This window comes from Ahaetulla prasina, chromosome 1, assembly GCF_028640845.1.
Source record: "Ahaetulla prasina isolate Xishuangbanna chromosome 1, ASM2864084v1, whole genome shotgun sequence".
Classification (NCBI taxonomy): domain Eukaryota; kingdom Metazoa; phylum Chordata; class Lepidosauria; order Squamata; family Colubridae; genus Ahaetulla; species Ahaetulla prasina.
In genome coordinates, this window is record NC_080539.1 from 2,605,358 (window position 1) to 2,624,500 (window position 19,143).

At 48.0% G+C, this 19,143-nt stretch overlaps 1 protein-coding gene across 1 annotated transcript in view; it reads left to right on the forward strand.

Moving 5' to 3' along the window:
• EFCAB5 (EF-hand calcium binding domain 5) overlaps nucleotides 1-19,143 on the forward strand; it is an 88,211-nt gene that overhangs the window by 37,812 nt on the left and 31,256 nt on the right. Inside the window, 5 exon segments of the mRNA XM_058163975.1 lie at nucleotides 2,388-2,487; nucleotides 3,298-4,161; nucleotides 12,987-13,094; nucleotides 14,732-14,824; nucleotides 18,728-18,942. Coding sequence (XP_058019958.1) covers nucleotides 2,388-2,487; nucleotides 3,298-4,161; nucleotides 12,987-13,094; nucleotides 14,732-14,824; nucleotides 18,728-18,942 — 1,380 coding nt within the window.

Consider the following 19,143-nt stretch of genomic DNA (forward strand, 5'->3'; position numbering starts at 1 on the left):
GAGATTTTGCGGTATCCTTCCCCTGGAGTTGGGTGGGAATGGAGATTTTGCAGTATCCGTTCCCTGCAGTGGGGTGGGAATGGAGATTTTGCGGTATCCTTCCCCTGGAGTGGGGTGGGAATGGAGATTTTGCAGTATCCGTTCCCTGCAGTGGGGCGGGAATGGGAATTTTGCAGTATCCTTCTCCTGGAGTTGGGTGGGAATGGAGATTTTGCAGTATCCGTTCCCTGCAGTGGGGTGGGAATGGAGATTTTGCGGTATCCTTCCCCTGGAGTGGGAGGAAGGAGATTTTGCAGTATCCTTCCCCTGGAGTGGGGTGGGAATGGAGATTTTGCAGTATCCTTCCCCCGGAGTGGGGTGGGAATGGAGATTTTGCAGTATCCTTCCCCTGGAGTGGGGCAAGAATGGAGATTTTGCAATATCCTTCCCCTGAAGTGGGGTGGGAATTGGGATCTTGCAGTAACCTTTCCCTGGAGTGGGGAGGGAATGGAGATTTTGCAGTATCCTTCCCCTGGAGTGGGGAGGGAATGGGGATTTTGTAGTATCCTTTCCCCTGGAGTGGGGCGGGAATGGAGATTTTGCAATATCCTTCCCCTGGAGTGGGGTGGGAATTGGGATTTTGCAGTATCCTTTCCCCTGGAGTGGGGCGGGAATGGAGATTTTGCAGTATCCTTCCCCTGGAGTGGGGCGGGAATGGAGATTTTGCAATATCCTTCCCCTGGAGTGGGGTGGGAATTGGGATTTTGCAGTATCCTTCTCCTACCACGCCCACCAAGCCACACCCATAGAACCTGTAGTAAAAAAAATTGAAACCCACCACTGGCCTGATGGCAAACAGCTTTGTGGGGGACTCAGCCAACTGGCTGGCACTTTTCGCTCTGGGCCCAGATGGGGCAGCCCCACTTAAGCCGGCTGCTGCGCTCCTCGCTCTTGTGGCCTCCAGGGCGCCATGGCCAGCTGCAAGGAAGCTCTTCCCTCTGCTCTCAGCCAGACAAGGCTAATTCTGCCAGGAGGGCTCCAGAGTTTCAAATCTGCTTGGGAGATCCTTGGGGAGCCACCTTGGTTTTTGGGGGGGCCCTGCCAGGTTTCCCAAAAGCCAACCGAGGCTGCGGGTCTCCCTCCCTCCTGGGAGGGGTCTCAGTGGCCGGAGTCGGACTCTGCTGTGTCTCAACGCTACTAGCCGAACCCTTGGGCACAGGGGTGAATTGTAAAATTTGTTACTACCGGTTCTCTGGGTGTGGCTTTGTGGGGGGGTAATGTGACTGGGTAGGTACGGTCAACTTTTTTTTTTTACTTTTAAAAGCATTTTTGCTACAACCTCTTCGAAGAGGTTATAGAAAAAATGCTTTTAAAAGGCTCTGACGATCCCAGCTGAGTTGCCTGATCGTCAGAGGCTTTTCTTTTCTTTTAAAAGCATTCTTTTTTTTTTGTCTTTAAAAGACAAAAAAAAGCCTCTGACGATCAGGCGACTCAGCTGGGATCGTCAGAGCCTTTTAAAAGCATTTTTTTCCACCCAAAGAAAAAATGCTTTTAAAAGTTAAAAAAAAACAACAACCCTCTGATGATCGCGCAGCTCAGCTGGGCAGGGATTTTTGCTACCGGTCCTCCGAACCGGCTGCCACCATCGCTATCGGATCAGGCGACCCAGTCCGAACTGGGAGCATTTCACCCCTGCTTGCCCCCACACACACAAAGGCCTCCTTCTAGTGAGGGTCCCAGGAGACCGGCCTGGGGTCCGTGGAGAGCGTGGAGGGACTGCCTTGGGGGCCACTTCTCCGACTGGGAACGTAGCAGCTGCCCCTTAGACCCTCCCTCTCCGGCCCTCCCCTTCGCAGGCCTTCTGCTTCCAAAGAGGATGACGGTGTTGCCCCGAGATAGAAGGGCAGGAGGGCAACTGGCTCCATGGGGCTTTGGCTCTCTGTCGGTTTTTAATCCAGCAGCAATGGGGTGTGTCTAGGTGACCCCTTGGCAGCGTCTTCAAAGGTCTGGGCAAAGGCCAGTGTGGAGGGGAGGGCTTTGGCGTAGCGCTGTTGTGTTTGAGTGCCAGTACGGGCGGTTTTACCATAGCAAACGTGTCGGAAGACGAGAAGGGCTTGGGGGTCCAAGGTGGCCTGGATGCGGTAGAGGCCATGGTGGAGGGACGTCACCCACAGGATCCCCCAGCTTGTTCCTGCCCTCCAGGATAAGCAGGGCCAGAGCACAGCCCCCCCCCCCCGTACTCCCGGCTTACGGCTGGTGTCAGACGGCGAACTGGTCAAGGAGGGCCCTGGGTTTCCTAGGATCCATCCCCCTTCATGGTTTGATGTACCGGAGTTGCAACAAAGTCATGAAAAGGTGACTTGCTCTTGACGATGGCTCTTCTTTCCTTCTTCTCCTTCTTCTTCTAGATAGGACTCCTGGACAGGCTGAAGGTCTTGTCGCTCCTGGAGAAGTTCTACCAAGGCAGTTCGGACCTCGCCAAGGAGATTTATTGCAACCCAAGGAAATGTAAGCAGGACGGGGGTTGGCCAAGCCAAGGTGGCATACCATTAACAGATTCACAGAGTCGGAAGGGGCCTTGGAGGTCATCTAGTCCAACCCCCCACGCAAGCAGGAGACCCTACGCCATTTTTGACCGATGGCAGTCCAGTCTCTCCTTGAAAGCCTCCACGGAAAGAGCTCCCACAACTTCTGAAGGCAACTTCTGTTCCATCGGTTGATTGTTCTCACTGTCAGAAAAATTCTCTTTATTTCCAGGTTGAATCTTTCCTTGTTCAGTTTCCATCCATTATTCCTTCTCTGGCCTTCAGGTGCTTTGGAAAATAGCTTGACCCCCTTCCTCCTCTCTGGGGCAGCCCCTCAAATATTGGGAGATCCTGTCTCCCCTGATCCTTCTCTTCACCAGACCAGCCATGCCCAGTTCCTGCAACCATTCATTCTATGTTTTAGCCTCCAGTCCCCTCATCATCCCGGTTGCTCCTCTCTGCACTCTTTCTAGAGTCTCAGCATCTTTTTTATTGTCTGGTGACCAAAACTGGATGCAGGACCCTAGGTGTGTCTTTACTAAGGCTTTGTAGAGTGGTATTAGCACCTCCCTTGATCTTGATTGTATCCCTCTGTTAATGCAATTTAGGATTGCATCGGTTTTTTTGGCTGCCGCTGCACACAGCTGGCTCATAGTTAGCTGGTTGTCCACTAAGACTCCAGGATCCCCCTCCCAGTTCCTGCTACTAAGCCTGGTTTCCCCTAGTCTACATGTAACTTCTCTCTCTGAAGACTGATTTGAAGTCAACGTCACCTGTGCTTCCTCTTTTTTAGGGCCAATAGTTGAACTGGATGACATAGACCTCACGGAGTTTTGGGGTGACCTGGAACCTGACGATGAAGAGGAGCCTCCAGAGGACCTATCCTCCCCTGAGCGTACCTTATCTGAGGAAGCCACCTTCCTCAACACGGTCCTCAAAGACATACTTTCCGATGAGAAAATAGCTCTCGGCACCGACGAAGAACCAGCAATCAATGAGCTAGAAGAAGCTGGGTTGGAGCAGCAGGTCAGCCCGCCAGAAGCAAGGGCCGAAGACGCTCTTACAATGACCGCCCAAGACCAAGAAAGTCAAGCGGAAAAACCTCAAGCGGGAACGCCAGTTGCTGAGCTGGAACCCCAAGGAGCAGAGACTCCAGAGGAGGACCTTCCAGAAGCTACCACAGAACCCACCTCTGAAGAAGTGGAGAGACCTACTGGGGAAGAAGCTGCTCCAGAAGACCATCCCGCCACACCACTTCAGGCCATTTTGGAAGGAGAAGAAGCAGCTGAGGAAATCAGACCAGAAGAGGACCTCCTGGCTTCGCCCTCCCAGGTTGCAATCCGGGTGCAGGAGATCTTGGACGACAAGGAAGGGTCAACCCCAAGATCTCCCTTGGTGGAGAAGGACCTTGCTGCCAAGGGAACGGAGGCAGAAGAGGCAGGTGTGCAGGAAGAGCCGGAAGAAACAACAGAACCTGGAACGGAGGCAGGAGGGCAGGAAAAGCCGGAAGAGAAAGGAGAACCTGGAACGGAGGCAGAGGAGACAGGTGGACAGGAAAAGGCAGAAGAGAAAGCAGAGCCAGATCTCCAAAGACCACCCGGCCCCAAGGACCAGGCGGCTACAGGAAGAGAGAAACCACCGGAAACCTTGGTTACAAGTATGGCATGTTGTTTTTTTCCCCTCTCCAAACCTCTGTTCCCACCCCACTCTGGCTGGCCCCAGAGTAGGGTGGGAACAGAGATTTTGCAGTTTCCATCCCCCAGGAGTGGTGTGAGAATGGGGATTTTGCAGTATCCTTCCCCTGCCACGCCCACCAAGCCACGCCCATAGAACTGGTAGTAAAAAAAATTGGATTTCACCACTAAATTAAAGATTGCCCCTTTTAAAACTTGCTGGTTGGGGGATTCTGGGAGGAAGTCCTCTTAAAGCAGGCTGGCTGGGGAATTCTGGGAGGAAGTCCTCTTAAAGCAGGCTGGCTGGGGGATTCTGGGAGTGAAGTCCATCCTCTTAAAGCAGGCTGGCTGGGGAATTCTGGGAGTGAAGTCCATCCTCTTAAAGCAGGCTGGCTGGGGATTCTGGGAGTGAAGTCCATCCTCTTAAAGCATGCTGGCTGGGGAATTCTGGGAGGAAGTCCTCTTAAAGCATGCTGGCTGGGGAATTCTGGGAGGAAGTCCATCCTCTTAAAGCATGCTGGCTGGGGAATTCTGGGAGTGAAGTCCATCCTCTTAAAGCAGGCTGGCTGGGGATTCTGGGAGGAAGTCCATCCTCTTAAAGCATGCTGGCTGGGGAATTCTGGGAGGAAGTCCACCTCTTAAAGCATGCTGGCTGGGGAATTCTGGGAGGAAGTCCATCCTCTTAAAGCATGCTGGCTGGGGAATTCTGGGAGGAAGTCCTCTTAAAGCATGCTGGCTGGGGAATTCTGGGAGTGAAGTCCTCCTCTTAAAGCATGCTGGCTGGGGATTCTGGGAGGAAGTCCACCTCTTAAAGCAGGCTGGCTGGGGATTCTGGGAGGAAGTCCATCCTCTTAAAGCATGCTGGCTGGGGATTCTGGGAGGAAGTCCTCTTAAAGCATGCTGGCTGGGGAATTCTGGGAGGAAGTCCTCTTAAAGCAGGCTGGCTGGGGAATTCTGGGAGGAAGTCCTCTTAAAGCATGCTGGCTGGGGAATTCTGGGAGTGGAAGTCCACCTCTTAAAGCATGCTGGCTGGGGAATTCTGGGAGGAAGTCCACCTCTTAAAGCATGCTGGCTGGGGAATTCTGGGAGTGAAGTCCATCCTCTTAAAGCAGGCTGGCTGGGGGATTCTGGGAGTGAAGTCCATCCTCTTAAAGCATGCTGGCTGGGGAATTCTGGGAGGAAGTCCTCTTAAAGCATGCTGGCTGGGGATTCTGGGAGGAAGTCCATCCTCTTAAAGCATGCTGGCTGGGGAATTCTGGGAGGAAGTCCTCCTCTTAAAGCATGCTGGCTGGGGAATTCTGGGAGGAAGTCCACCTCTTAAAGCATGCTGGCTGGGGAATTCTGGGAGGAAGTCCTCCTCTTAAAGCAGGCTGGCTGGGGAATTCTGGGTGTCGAAGTCCATCTCTTAAAGCATGGCTAGGGAATTCTGGGAGTTGAAGTCCATTTCTTAAAGCATACTGGCTGGGGAATTCTGGGAGTTGAAGTCCATCTCTTAAAGCATACTGGCTGGGGAATTCTGGGAGTGGAAGTCCATTTCTTAAAGCATGCTGGCTGGGGAATTCTGGGAGTCGAAGTCCATCTCTTAAAGCATGCTGGCTGGGGGATTCTGGGAGTTGAAGTCCATCTCTTAAAGCATGCTGGCTGGGGATTCTGGGAGGAAGTCCACCTCTTAAAGCATGCTGGCTGGGGAATTCTGGGAGGAAGTCCTCCTCTTAAAGCATGCTGGCTGGGGAATTCTGGGAGTGGAAGTCCATTTCTTAAAGCATGCTGGCTGGGGAATTCTGGGAGTCGAAGTCCCATCTCTTAAAGCATGCTGGCTGGGGAATTCTGGGAGTTGTAGTCCATTTCTTAAAGCATGCTGGCTGGGGAATTCTGGGAGTCGAAGTCCCATCTCTTAAAGCACACTGGCTGGGGAATTCTGGGAGTGGAAGTCCATTTCTTAAAGCATACTGGCTGGGGAATTCTGGGAGTGGAAGTCCATTTCTTAAAGCATGCTGGCTGGGGAATTCTGGGAGTGAAGTCCTCCTCTTAAAGCATGCTGGCTGGGGAATTCTGGGAGGAAGTCCACCTCTTAAAGCATGCTGGCTGGGGAATTCTGGGAGGAAGTCCACCTCTTAAAGCAGGCTGGCTGGGGATTCTGGGAGGAAGTCCTCTTAAAGCAGGCTGGCTGGGGATTCTGGGAGTGAAGTCCTCCTCTTAAAGCATGCTGGCTGGGGAATTCTGGGAGTGAAGTCCTCCTCTTAAAGCATGCTGGCTGGGGAATTCTGGGAGTGAAGTCCTCCTCTTAAAGCATGCTGGCTGGGGAATTCTGGGAGGAAGTCCACCTCTTAAAGCATGCTGGCTGGGGAATTCTGGGAGTGGAAGTCCACCTCTTAAAGCATGCTGGCTGGGGATTCTGGGAGGAAGGAGATTTTGCAATATCCTTCCCTGGAGTGGGAGGAAGGAGATTTTGCAGTATCCTTCCTGGAGTGGGGTGGGAATGGAGATTTTGCAATATCCTTCCCTGGAGTGGGAGGAAGGAGATTTTGCAATATCCTTCCCTGAGTGGGGCGGAATGGAGATTTTGCAATATCCTTCCCTGAGTGGGGCGGAATGGAGATTTTGCAATATCCTTCCCTGGAGTGGGGCGGAATGGAGATTTTGCAGTATCCGTTCCTGCAGTGGGTGGAATGGAGATTTTGCAGTATCCTTCCTGGAGTGGGAGGAATGGAGATTTTATGTATCCTTCCTGGAGTGGGGCGGAATGGAGATTTTATGTATCCTTCCTGGAGTGGGGTGGGAATTGGGATCTTGCAGTAACCTTTCCTGGAGTGGGGTGGGAATTGGGATCTTGCAGTAACCTTTCCTGGAGTGGGAGGAATGGGATTTTGCAGTATCCGTTCCTGCAGTGGGTGGAATGGAGATTTTGCAGTATCCTTCCTGGAGTGGGAGGAAGGAGATTTTGCAATATCCTTCCCTGAGTGGGGCGGAATGGAGATTTTGCAGTATCCTTCCCTGGAGTGGGAGGAATGGGATTTTGCAGTATCCTTCCTGAGTGGGGCGGAATGGAGATTTTGCAATATCCTTCCCTGAGTGGGGCGGAATGGAGATTTTATGTATCCTTCCTGGAGTGGGAGGAATGGAGATTTTATGTATCCTTCCTGGAGTGGGAGGAATGGAGATTTTGCAATATCCTTCCCTGGAGTGGGGTGGGAATGGAGATTTTGCAATATCCTTCCCTGAGTGGGGCGGAATGGAGATTTTGCAGTATCCTTCCCTGAGTGGGGCGGAATGGAGATTTTATGTATCCTTCCTGGAGTGGGGCGGAATGGAGATTTTGCAATATCCTTCCCTGGAGTGGGAGGAATGGAGATTTTGCAATATCCTTCCCTGGAGTGGGAGGAATGGAGATTTTGCAATATCCTTCCCTGGAGTGGGAGGAATGGAGATTTTATGTATCCTTCCCTGAGTGGGGCGGAATGGAGATTTTGCAATATCCTTCCCTGAGTGGGGCGGAATGGAGATTTTGCAGTATCCTTCCTGGAGTGGGAGGAAGGAGATTTTGCAATATCCTTCCCTGAGTGGGGCGGAATGGAGATTTTGCAATATCCTTCCCTGGAGTGGGAGGAATGGAGATTTTGCAGTATCCTTCCTGGAGTGGGAGGAAGGAGATTTTGCAGTATCCGTTCCTGCAGTGGGTGGAATGGAGATTTTGCAGTATCCTTCCTGGAGTGGGAGGAAGGAGATTTTGCAATATCCTTCCCTGGAGTGGGGTGGGAATGGAGATTTTGCAATATCCTTCCCTGGAGTGGGAGGAAGGAAGGAAGGAAGGAAGGAAGGAAGGAAGGAAGGAAGGAAGGAAGGAAGGAAGGAAGGAAGGAAGGAAGGAAGGAAGGAAGGAAGGAAGGAAGGAGGAGGAAGGAGATTTTGCAGTATCCTTCCTGGAGTGGGAGGAAGGAGATTTTGCAGTATCCTTCCGGGTGCGCTTCAAGGTTCTGGTAACCACCTTTAAAGCGCTCCATGGCATAGGGCCGGGCTACTTACGGGACCGTCTACTGCGACGGATACCTCTCACCGGCCCGTGCGCTCACAGAGAGGGACTCTCAGGGTGCCGTCAGCTAGACAGTGCCGTCTGGCGGCGCCAGGAAGGGGCCTTCTCTGTGGGGGCTCCCACCCTCTGGAACGAACTCCCCCCAGGACTCCGCCAGCTTCCAGACCTCCGAACCTTCCGTCGCGAGCTTAAAACACACCTATTTATCTGCGCGGGACTGGACTAGTTTTTTAAATTTTCTAATTTTAAATTTTTAAATTTTATGGGGTTTTAATTGGTTTTAATATCTATATTATTTGCCTGTGAACCGCCCTGAGTCCTTCGGGAGATAGGGCGGTATATAAATTTGAATAAATAAATAAATAAATAAATAAATAAATACAATTGAACGTGTCCAGAAATATTTTATGAGAAGAGTCCTCCACTCCTCTGCTCACAACAAAATACCTTATGCCACCAGACTTCAGATTTTGGGCTTAGAAAATTTAGAACTATGCCGCCTTCGGTCTGACCTAAGAATAGAATAGAATAGAATAGAATAGAATAGAATAGAATAGAATAGAATAGAATAGAATAGAATAGAATAGAATAGAATAGAATAGAATAGAATAGAATAGAATAGAATAGAATAGAATAGAATAGACTAGAATAGAATAGAATAGAATAGACTAGAATAGAATAGAATAGAATAGAATAGAATAGAATAGAATAGACTAGAATAGAATAGAATAGAATAGAATAGAATAGAATAGAATAGAATAGAATAGAATAGAATAGAATAGAATAGAATAGAATAGAATAGAATAGAATTTTTCATTGGCCAAGTGTGATTGGACACACAAGGAATTTGTCTTGGTGCAGATGCTCTCAGTGTACATAAAAGAAAAGATACGTTCATCAAGGTACAACATTTTAATTTTAATTTTAATTTGTATATTGATATTGATGTTTTATATGCCTGTAAACCGCCCTGAGTCCTTTGGGAGATAGGGCGGTATATAAATTCGAATAATAAATAAATAAATAAATAAATAAACATTTACAACACAAATGATGGTCAATATATCAATATAAATCATAAGGATTGCCAGCAACAAGTTATAGTCATACAGTCATAAATGGAAAGAGATTGGTGATAGGAACTATGAAACGATTAATAGTAGTGCAGATTCAGTAAATAGTTTGACAGTGTTGAGGGAATTATTTGTTTAGCAGAGTGATGGCCTTCGGGAAAAAACTGTTCTTGTGTCTAGTTGTTCTGGTGTGCAGGGCTCTATAGCGTCGTTTTGAGGGTAGGAGTTGAAACAGTTTATGTCCCAGATGCGAGGGGTCTGCAAATATTTTCACGGCCCTCTTCTTGATTCGTGCAGTATACAGGTCCTCAATGGAAGGCAGGTTGGTAGCAATTATTTTTTAAGCATAGCTTGTAAAATCATCTGCTACAATGTCCTACCTGTCAATGACTACTTCAGCTTCAATCACAACAATATACAACCACACAATAGATACAAACTCAAGGTAAACCGCACTAAACTCGATTGCAGAAAATATGACTTCAGCAACAGAGGGGTCAACGCCTGGAATGTTCTACCTGACTCTGTGGTCTCATCCCCAAAGCCCCAAAACTTTAACCTTAGACTGTCTACTGTCGACCTCACCCCATTCCTAAGAGGTCTGTAAGGGCCCTGCATAAGAGCACCAGCTTTCCTACCGTTCCTGTCCTAATTTTCCCTTTAACTGTATTCGTTTTATGTATTCAATTCTTGCTTATACTTATACCTATTATCTAATACAGGGGTCTCCAACCTTGGCAACTTTAAGCCTGGGGGACTTCAACTCCACCAGGCTTAAAGTTGCCAAGATTCTGATCTAATACGTACTTGACAAACAAATAAATAAAATAAAATAAAATAAAATAAACTCTTTAAAAAAAAATTATTTCCATTTTCCAACATCATATTTATGTACAAACTATTATCCATCATTAATCATTAATTTTTATTTATTACTGATTCAGGCCTGCCCGACTGCCACTTCCTTTCTTTCCTTCCTTCCTTCCTTCCTTCCTTCCTTCCTTCCTTCCTTCCTTCCTTCCTTCCTTCCTTCCTTCCTTCCTTCCTTCCTTCCTTCCTTCCTTCCTTCCTTCCTTCCTTCCTTCCTTCCTTCCTTCCTTCCTTCCTCCCTTCCTTCCTTCCTTCCTTCCTTCCTTCCTTCCTTCCTTCCTTCCTTCCTTCCTTCCTTCCTTCCTTCCTTCCTTCCTTCCTTCCTTCCTTCCTTCCTTCCTTCCTTCCTTTCTTTCTGAAATAGCAGTCAAGCAGCCCCAATATCATTTTAAATTTTAAAATAAACTCTTAATGCCTTTTTGGCAATGCTCTTACAGTGAGCTCTGGCACTTAGATCATTTGAGATGAGCACTCCAAGGTCCTTGACAGAGTGAGGGTCACCTACGAGGTAGAACTTTGAGCTGGACCAGACAGGAGACAAAAAACAGTTTTAATACTGGAGCCCTTATATAGCCCCTGTTTTGTCAAGGAAAAATCTTTGATGCAGGTTATTGAATATATAAACATCCTTCCAGAGTTATGCTCAAATGCGTTCTGAGGCTCCCTCTAGTGGTCATCCATAACTGCAACTTTCTAAGATTAATAGAGTTAGTGTTCAAAGCTATAAAAACTTGGATTTTGGCCAGTGAAACAATATTTTCCAACCTTGGGAATTTACAGGAGTCTGGACTTCCACTGCTGGAATTCCATTCCCTCTTAAAGAATCTTGGCTGGGGAATTCTGGGGGTGGAAGTCCCCCCCTCTTAAAGCAGGCTGGCTGGAGGATTCTGGGAGTGGAAGTCCTCCCCTCTTAAAGCAGGCTGGCTGGGGGATTCTGGGAGTGGAAGTCCTCCCCTCTTAAAGCAGGCTGGCTGGGGGATTCTGGGAGTGGAAGTCCATCCCTCTTAAACCATCCTGGCTAAGGGATTCTGGGAGTTGAAGTCCTCCCCTCTTAAAGCAGGCTGGCTGGGGGATTCTGGGAGTGGAAGTCCTCCCCTCTTAAAGCAGGCTGGCTGGGGCATTCTGGGAGTGGGAGTCCTCCCCTCTTAAAGCAAGCTGGCTGGGGGATTCTGGGAGTGGAATTCCTCCCCTCTTAAAGCAAGCTGGCTGAGGGATTCTGGGAGTGAAAGTCCACCCATCTTAAAGCATGCTGGCTAGGGAATTCTGGGAGTGGAAGTCCTCCGTTCTTAAAGCATGCTGGCTGGGGAATTCTGGGATTGGAAGTCCCCCTCTTAAAGCATGCTGGGGATTCTGGGAGTGGAAGTCCCCTCTTAAAGCAGGCTGGCTGGGGATTCTGGGAGTGAAGTCCTCCTCTTAAAGCAGGCTGGCTGGGATTCTGGGAGTGGAAGTCCACCCTCTTAAAGCAGGCTGGCTGGGGATTCTGGGAGTGGAAGTCCTCCTCTTAAAGCAGGCTGGCTGGGGATTCTGGGAGTGAAGTCCACCTCTTAAAGCAGGCTGGGGATTCTGGGAGTGGAAGTCCTCCTCTTAAAGCAGGCTGGCTGGGATTCTGGGAGTGGAAGTCCTCCTCTTAAAGCAGGCTGGCTGGGGATTCTGGGAGGAAGTCCTCCTCTTAAAGCAGGCTGGCTGGGGATTCTGGGAGGAAGTCCTCCTCTTAAAGCAGGCTGGCTGGGGATTCTGGGAGGAAGTCCTCCTCTTAAAGCAGGCTGGCTGGGGATTCTGGGAGGAAGTCCTCCTCTTAAAGCATGCTGGCTGGGGATTCTGGGAGTGAAGTCCTCTTAAAGCAGGCTGGCTGGGGATTCTGGGGTGGAAGTCCTCCTCTTAAAGCATGCTGGCTGGGGATTCTGGGAGTGAAGTCCTCCTCTTAAAGCAGGCTGGCTGGGGATTCTGGGAGTGGAAGTCCACCCTCTTAAAGCAGGCTGGCTGGGGATTCTGGGAGTGGAAGTCCTCCTCTTAAAGCAGGCTGGCTGGGGAATTCTGGGAGTGAAGTCCTCCTCTTAAAGCATGCTGGCTGGGGATTCTGGGAGTGGAAGTCCTCTTAAAGCAGGCTGGCTGGGGATTCTGGGGTGAAGTCCTCCCTCTTAAAGCAGGCTGGCTGGGGATTCTGGGAGGAAGTCCTCCTCTTAAAGCATGGCTGGCTGGGGGATTCTGGGAGTGGAAGTCCTCTCCTCTTAAAGCAAAGTGGCTGGGGGATTCTGGGAGTGGAAGTCCACCCCTCTTAAAGCAGGCTGGCTGGGGAATTCTGGGAGTGGAAGTCCTCCCCTCTTAAAGCAGGCTGGCTGGGGAATTCTGGGAGTGGAAGTCCTCCCCTCTTAAAGCAGGCTGGCTGAGGGATTCTGGGAGTGGAAGTCCTCCCCTCTTAAAGCAGGCTGGCTGGGGAATTCTGGGAGTGGAAGTCCACCCCTCTTAAAGCAGGCTGGCTGGGGGATTCTGGGAGTGGAAGTCCTCCCCTCTTAAAGCAGGCTGGCTGGGGGATTCTGGGAGTGGAAGTCCACCCCTCTTAAAGCAGGCTGGCTGGGGAATTCTGGGAGTGGAAGTCCATCCCTCTTAAAGCATGCTGGCTGGGGAATTCTGGGATTGGAAGTCCACCCCTCTTAAAGCATGCTGGCTGGGGGATTCTGGGAGTGGAATCCATCCCTCTTAAAGCAGGCTGGCTGGGGAATTCTGGGAGTGGAAGGAGGAGTACAAACCGACCTGAAACCGCAGGGAATTCTTATCAAAGGAGATGAGTCTCCAGCCTCAACCCTAACCTGAAATTCTCGGAATTTTTCTCTTTCAGAAGTGCCCTCGGTGGCCCCCGGCCAAGCCGGCCTTCACTGGCCCCCTGGCCAAGCCAGCTTGGAGAGGACCCAAGGACCTCAGCGCGTCTACGGGGAGGTCTGGTCAGGTACTTCCGGCCCCGCTCAATCTCCCTCCCACCCAATTTCTGCAGTTTTGTTTAAGTGGCTGTCCGAACAGATAAATTTGGGTAGCCTGTTTCGTTTATTTATTGGCTTGTTTATTAAACAAATTCGTTGAGCCGCCCAATTTACGCAGGTAACTTACAAAATGGATAAAATCCAGTATACAGGTAGCCCTCAACTTACGACTGCAATAAAGCCACAAATTCCTGATGCTTGGCGAGATTGTTAAGTGTGCTTTGGTCCATTTTACGACCTTTCTTGCCACGGTTGTTAAGTGAATCACTTGCAGTTGTTAAGTGACTATCACGGTCGTTCAATGAATCCAGCTTCCCCCTTGACTTGGATTGTCAGGAGGTTGCAAAAGGGGATCACGTGACCCCGGGACACTGCGACCGTTAGAAATGTGAGTCAGTTGCCAAGCATCCGAATTTCGACCACGTGCTGTGAAGGTCATAGGTGACCTTAGGAAAAGATTGTCCTAAGACCAATGCCGTTGTGACTTCGAACGAGTGGTGAAATGTTACCGGGCCGGGCCGGTTCACTCGAACCGGTAGTAAAAAAAAAAAAAATGCTTTAAAAAGTAAAAAAAAAAAAAAATTCCGACGATTGCACATCACACAGCTGATCTTTGGGACTTTTCTTTTTTTTACTTTTTTTTTTCCTCATAAAAAAGTTTTATTTTTACAATCATATCAAACAACAATGTACAGTCATATACAATTAGTCGGGCTTGCCCAGTCACCCCCCCCCTTTTTAACACTCTTCCCTCTTCTACCTTCTTCTACTTTCCAGACCTTCCTCCCCTTCTCTTATCTACATCCTCTCCTCCCTCCACCCTACACCTTCCTTCTCCCTCTTCTACCCCTCTTCCTTCCTCTTCTCGCTCTTTCCTACCTCCTACTCTCTCCTCTTTTCTCCCTCCCTCCTTTTTTTTTACTTTTTAAGCATTTTTTTTACTATCGGTTCTCCAGTAGTAAAAGTAAAAAAGTGGTTAAAAAAAAAAGTTTTAAAAAAATTCCGAAGATCAGCTGTGCGACAATCAGCCGTGCCGGTTTATATTCGCTAGATTTATATTCGCTAGAAAACAGGAAATCCTGCTTTCTAGCGTATCTAAATCAGGATCTCAACCTTGGTCCTTTTAAGACTTGTGGACGTCAACTCCCAGAGTCCTCAGTCAGCAAAGCTGGCTGAGGAACTCTGAGTTGACATCCTAATAAAGACAATTGAACCCTGATCTAAATAAGCTGTTTCACTGCTCAGCCCGCTCTTCTACTTTCCTTTGCAATTTCAGAAAAGGCTTCTGGGCGCCTCGTGCAAAGCGTGAGTTCGGCGGCCATCATGAAACCGGTAGCAGACTCCTGTTTCGAACGGTCACTAAATGAACCCCACCTCGCCCATAGCAAACAACCGTATCACATCAGCCACTCGATCGACTCCATTTGGGGGTTCCCCGGATGGCTGAGGGAACCCCGTTTTTAGGGACTTTCAGAGAAAGCAGCCGGGGTGGGGGGGGGGCAGCCGTACTTCAGGGGGAAGGAAGTTCCATGCAAAAGGGAGCCACCGCCGAGAAGACCCTTTTTCTGGGGTATTTCTGTAGATGAACGATTTGCTCTTCCCCCAGGGAGCTTCCAAGCGGCGGACCTGACCTTCAAATACGCGGATTACGGCAAGGAGATCCGGGAGGATTGGAACAAAGAAGACTCCAGGTTTTCAGGTGCAGACTTTCATTTTTATTTCTTTTATTTATGATTATTTCATTTATTGCAGGTAGTCCTTCCTCCCTCCCTCCCTTCCTTCTTTCTTTCCTTTCTTCCCTTATTTTTCCCATTCCCTTCTTTCCTTCCTTCCCCATCTTATTCCTATTCCCTTCTTTCCTTCTTTCTGTCTTTCCTTCCTTCCTTCTTTCTTCCTTCCTCTTCTACCCCTCTTCCTTCCTTCTTTCTTCCTTCCTTCTTCTTTCTTCTTTCCTTCCTTCCTTCCTTCTTTCTGTCTTTCCTTCCTTCCTTCCTTCCTTCTTTCTTCTTTCTTCTTCTTCTTTCTTCTTTCTTTTCTTTCTTCTTTCTTCTTTCCTTCCTTCCTTCTTTCTTCTTCTTCTTTCCTTCTTTCTCTTTTTCTTCTTTCTCTTCTTCCTCCCCCCCTCCCTCCCTCCTTCCTTCCTTCCTTCCTTCCTTTTCTTTCTGTCTCTGAATTTCCCGAGAGTGACAATAATTAATCAGTGAAAAACTTGCCTCCAGAAGTTGTGGCCGCTGCATCACTGGAGGCTTTCAAGAAGAGACTGGACAGTCACTTGACTGAAATGGTCGAGGGTCTCCTGCTTTGTCTGAAATGGGTTAACGTCTCCTGCTTGAGCAGGGGGTTGGACTAGCAGACCTCCAAGGTCCCTTCCAAGTGTGTGTGTGTGTGTGTGTGTGTGTGTGTGTGTGTGTCTGTCTGTCTGTCTGTCTGTCTCTATCTATCTATCTATCATCTATCTATCTATCTATCTCTATCTATCTCTATCTATCTGTCTGTCTGTCTATCTATCTATCTATTTACCAGTCTCTCTCTCTGTCCTACCTCCTACTCTCTCCTCTTTCTCCTCCCTCCTTTTTTACTTTTTAAGCATTTTTTACTATCGGTTCTCCAGTAGTAAAAGTAAAAAAGTGGTAAAAAAAAAAAGTTTTAAAAAAATTCCGAAGATCAGCTGTGCGACAATCAGCCGTGCCGGTTTATATTCGCTAGATTTATATTCGCTAGAAAACAGGAAATCCTGCTTTCTAGCGTATCTAAATCAGGGATCTCCAACCTTGGTCCTTTTAAGACTTGTGGACTTCAACTCCCAGAGTCCCTCAGTCAGCAAAGCTGGCTGAGGAACTCTGGGAGTTGAAGTCCACAAGTCTTAAAGGGACCAAGGTTGGAGACCCCTGATCTAAATAAGCGGTACAGCTGTTTCCCCCCCCCCACTCCCGCTCCAGCCCCGCTCTTCTACTTTCCTTTGCAATTTCAGAAAAGGCTTCTGGGCGCCTGCGTGCAAAGCATGAGTTCGGCGCGCATGCGCCCGCGAAGCAAACCGGTAGCAGACTCCTGTTTCGAACGGTCACTAAATGAACCCCACCTCGCCCATAGCAAACCACCGTATCACATCAGCCACTCGATCGACTCCATTTGGGGGTTCCCGGGATGCCTGAGGGGTGGGGTGGGGGGCAGCCGTACTTCAGGGGGAAGGAAGTTCCATGCAAAAGGGAGCCACCGCCGAGAAGACCCTTTTTCTGGGGTATTTCTGTAGATGAACGATTTGCTCTTCCCCCAGGGAGCTTCCAAGCGGCGGACCTGACCTTCAAATACGCGGATTACGGCAAGGAGATCCGGGAGGATTGGAACAAAGAAGACTCCAGGTTTTCAGGTGCAGACTTTCATTTTTATTTCTTTTATTTCTGATTATTTCATTTATTGCAGGTAGTCCTTCCTCCCTCCCTCCCTCCCTCCCTCCCTTCTTTCTTTCCTTTCTTCCCTTATTTTTCCCATTCCCTTCTTTCCTTCCTTCCCCATCTTATTCCTATTCCCTTCTTTCCTTCTTTCTGTCTTTCCTTCCTTCCTCTTCGTCTTCCTCCCCCCTCCCCACTTTCTTCTTTCTTTCTTCCTTCCTTTCTTTCTTTCTTTCTTTCTTTCTTTCTTTCTCTCTCTCTCTTCTTCCCTCGCTCCCTCCCTTATTTTTTTCTTTTTTTCTCTCTCTCTCTTTCTTCTTTCTTTTCTTTTCTTTCTTTCTCTTCTTCTCTCCCTCCCTTATTTTTTCTTTCTTTCTTTCCTTTCTTTCTCTTTTTTCTTTCTTTCTCTTCTTCCCTCCCCCCTCCCTCCCTCCCTCCTTCCTTCCTTCCTTCCTTCCTTTTCTTTCTGTCTCTGAATTTCCCGAGAGTGACAATAATTAATCAGTGAAAAACTTGCCTCCAGAAGTTGTGGCTGCTGCATCACTGGAGGCTTTCAAGAAGAGACTGGACAGTCACTTGACTGAAATGGTCTGGGATCACCTCCTCTGTCTGAAATGGGTTAACGTCTCCTGCTTGAGCAGGGGGTTGGACTAACAGACCTCCAAGGTCCCTTCCAAGTGTGTGTGTGTGTGTGTGTGTGTGTGTGTGTGTGTGTCTGTCTGTCTGTCTGTCTGTCTATCTATCTATCTACATTATCTACATTATCTACCATCTATCTGTATCTACCTATCTGTCTGTCTGTCTATCGGTATCTATCTATTTACCAGTCTCTCTCTCTCTCTGTCATCTATCTATCTATCTATCTATCTATCTATCTATCTATCTATCTATCTATCTATCTATCTATCTATCTATCTATCTATCATCTATCTATCTATCTATCATCAATCCACCCATCTCTATATATCTATCTATACTGTATCTATCTGTCTGTCTGTCTGTCTGTCATCTATCTATCTATCTATCTATCTATCATCTATCTATCTATCTATCTATCTATCATTCTGAATCTGTCTATCTATCATTCTGAATCTGTCTATCATCAATCCACCCATCTCTATATATCTATCTATCATTCTGAATCTGTCTGTCTGTCTGTCTGTCTGTCTGTCTATCTATCTATCTATCTATCTCTATCTATCTATCTATCATCAATCCACCCATCTCTATATATCTATCTATCATTCTGAATCTGTCTGTCTGTCTATCTATCTATCTATCTATCTATCTATCATCTATCTATCTATCTATCTATCTATCTATCTATCTATCTATCTATCTATCTATCTATCTATCATCAATCCACCCATCTCTATATATCTATCTATCATTCTGAATCTGTCTGTCTGTCTGTCTGTCTGTCTATCTATCTATCTATCTATCTATCTATCTATCTATCTATCTATCTATCTATCATCTATCTATCTATCTATCATCAATCCACCCATCTCTATATATCTATCTATCATTCTGAATCTGTCTGTCTGTCTGTCTGTCTGTCTATCTATCTATCTATCTATCTATCTATCTATCTATCTATCTATCTATCTATCTATCTATCTATCTATCTATCATCAATCCACCCATCTCTATATATCTATCTATCATTCTGAATCTATGTCTGTCTGTCTGTCTGTCTATCTATCTATCTATCTATCTATCTATCTATCTATCTATCTATCTATCATCAATCCACCCATCTCTATATATCTATCTATCATTCTGAATCTGTCTGTCTGTCTGTCTGTCTGTCTATCTATCTATCTATCTATCTATCTACATTTTCTATCTATCATCTATCTGTGTCTGTCCGTCTGTCTGTCTCTATCTACCTACCTACCTACCTATTATCTAGCTATGTCTGTCTGTCTGTCTGTCTGTCTATTGGTATCTATCTATCAGTCTCTTTCTCTCTCTGTGTGTGCGTCATCTATCTATCTATCTATCTATCTATCTATCATCCCTCCATCCGTTGGGTTTTCAAGAAACAATTGGACAACCATTTCCTCAGGATGGTTATTGCCTGCAGCCTTGGGCCGGGTCTAGAAATCTGGAGCCCCAGACCTCCCAGTCCCCCGTGTGTCCAAAAGCCATTCCTCTTGCTCTCTCTCTTGCCTCCCCTACTGTTCAGAGGAGCTCACTTCTCTTTGCAGACCTGCGCCTGGGCATGCTGGAAATCCAGGCGCGGGGCCCCCCGGCCTCCCTCAGCCCCTATGAGAAGCATTCCCTCAACCTGCCCCAGTTCGTGCAGCTGATGGAGACCTTTGTGGGCGACGGGGCGTCTCTGCCGAGGTTGAAGAAGCTCACTGAGTTCGTGAAGAGGGGATACCTGCTGACCGAGGCTCAGAAGTTCAGCCAGCTGGAGAAAGTAAACACCCCACAGCCCCTCCCCACCACAACCTTTCCTCAAGACAGGGGGTCCTCGACTTGCGACCGTTCGTTTAGTGACCGTTCAAAGTTACAACGGCACTGAAAGAAGTCACTTAGGACCTTTTTCCCCACACCTGTGACCGTTGCAACTTCCCCAATGGGTCACGTAATCAAAATTTGGACCCTGGGGAAGGAAGGA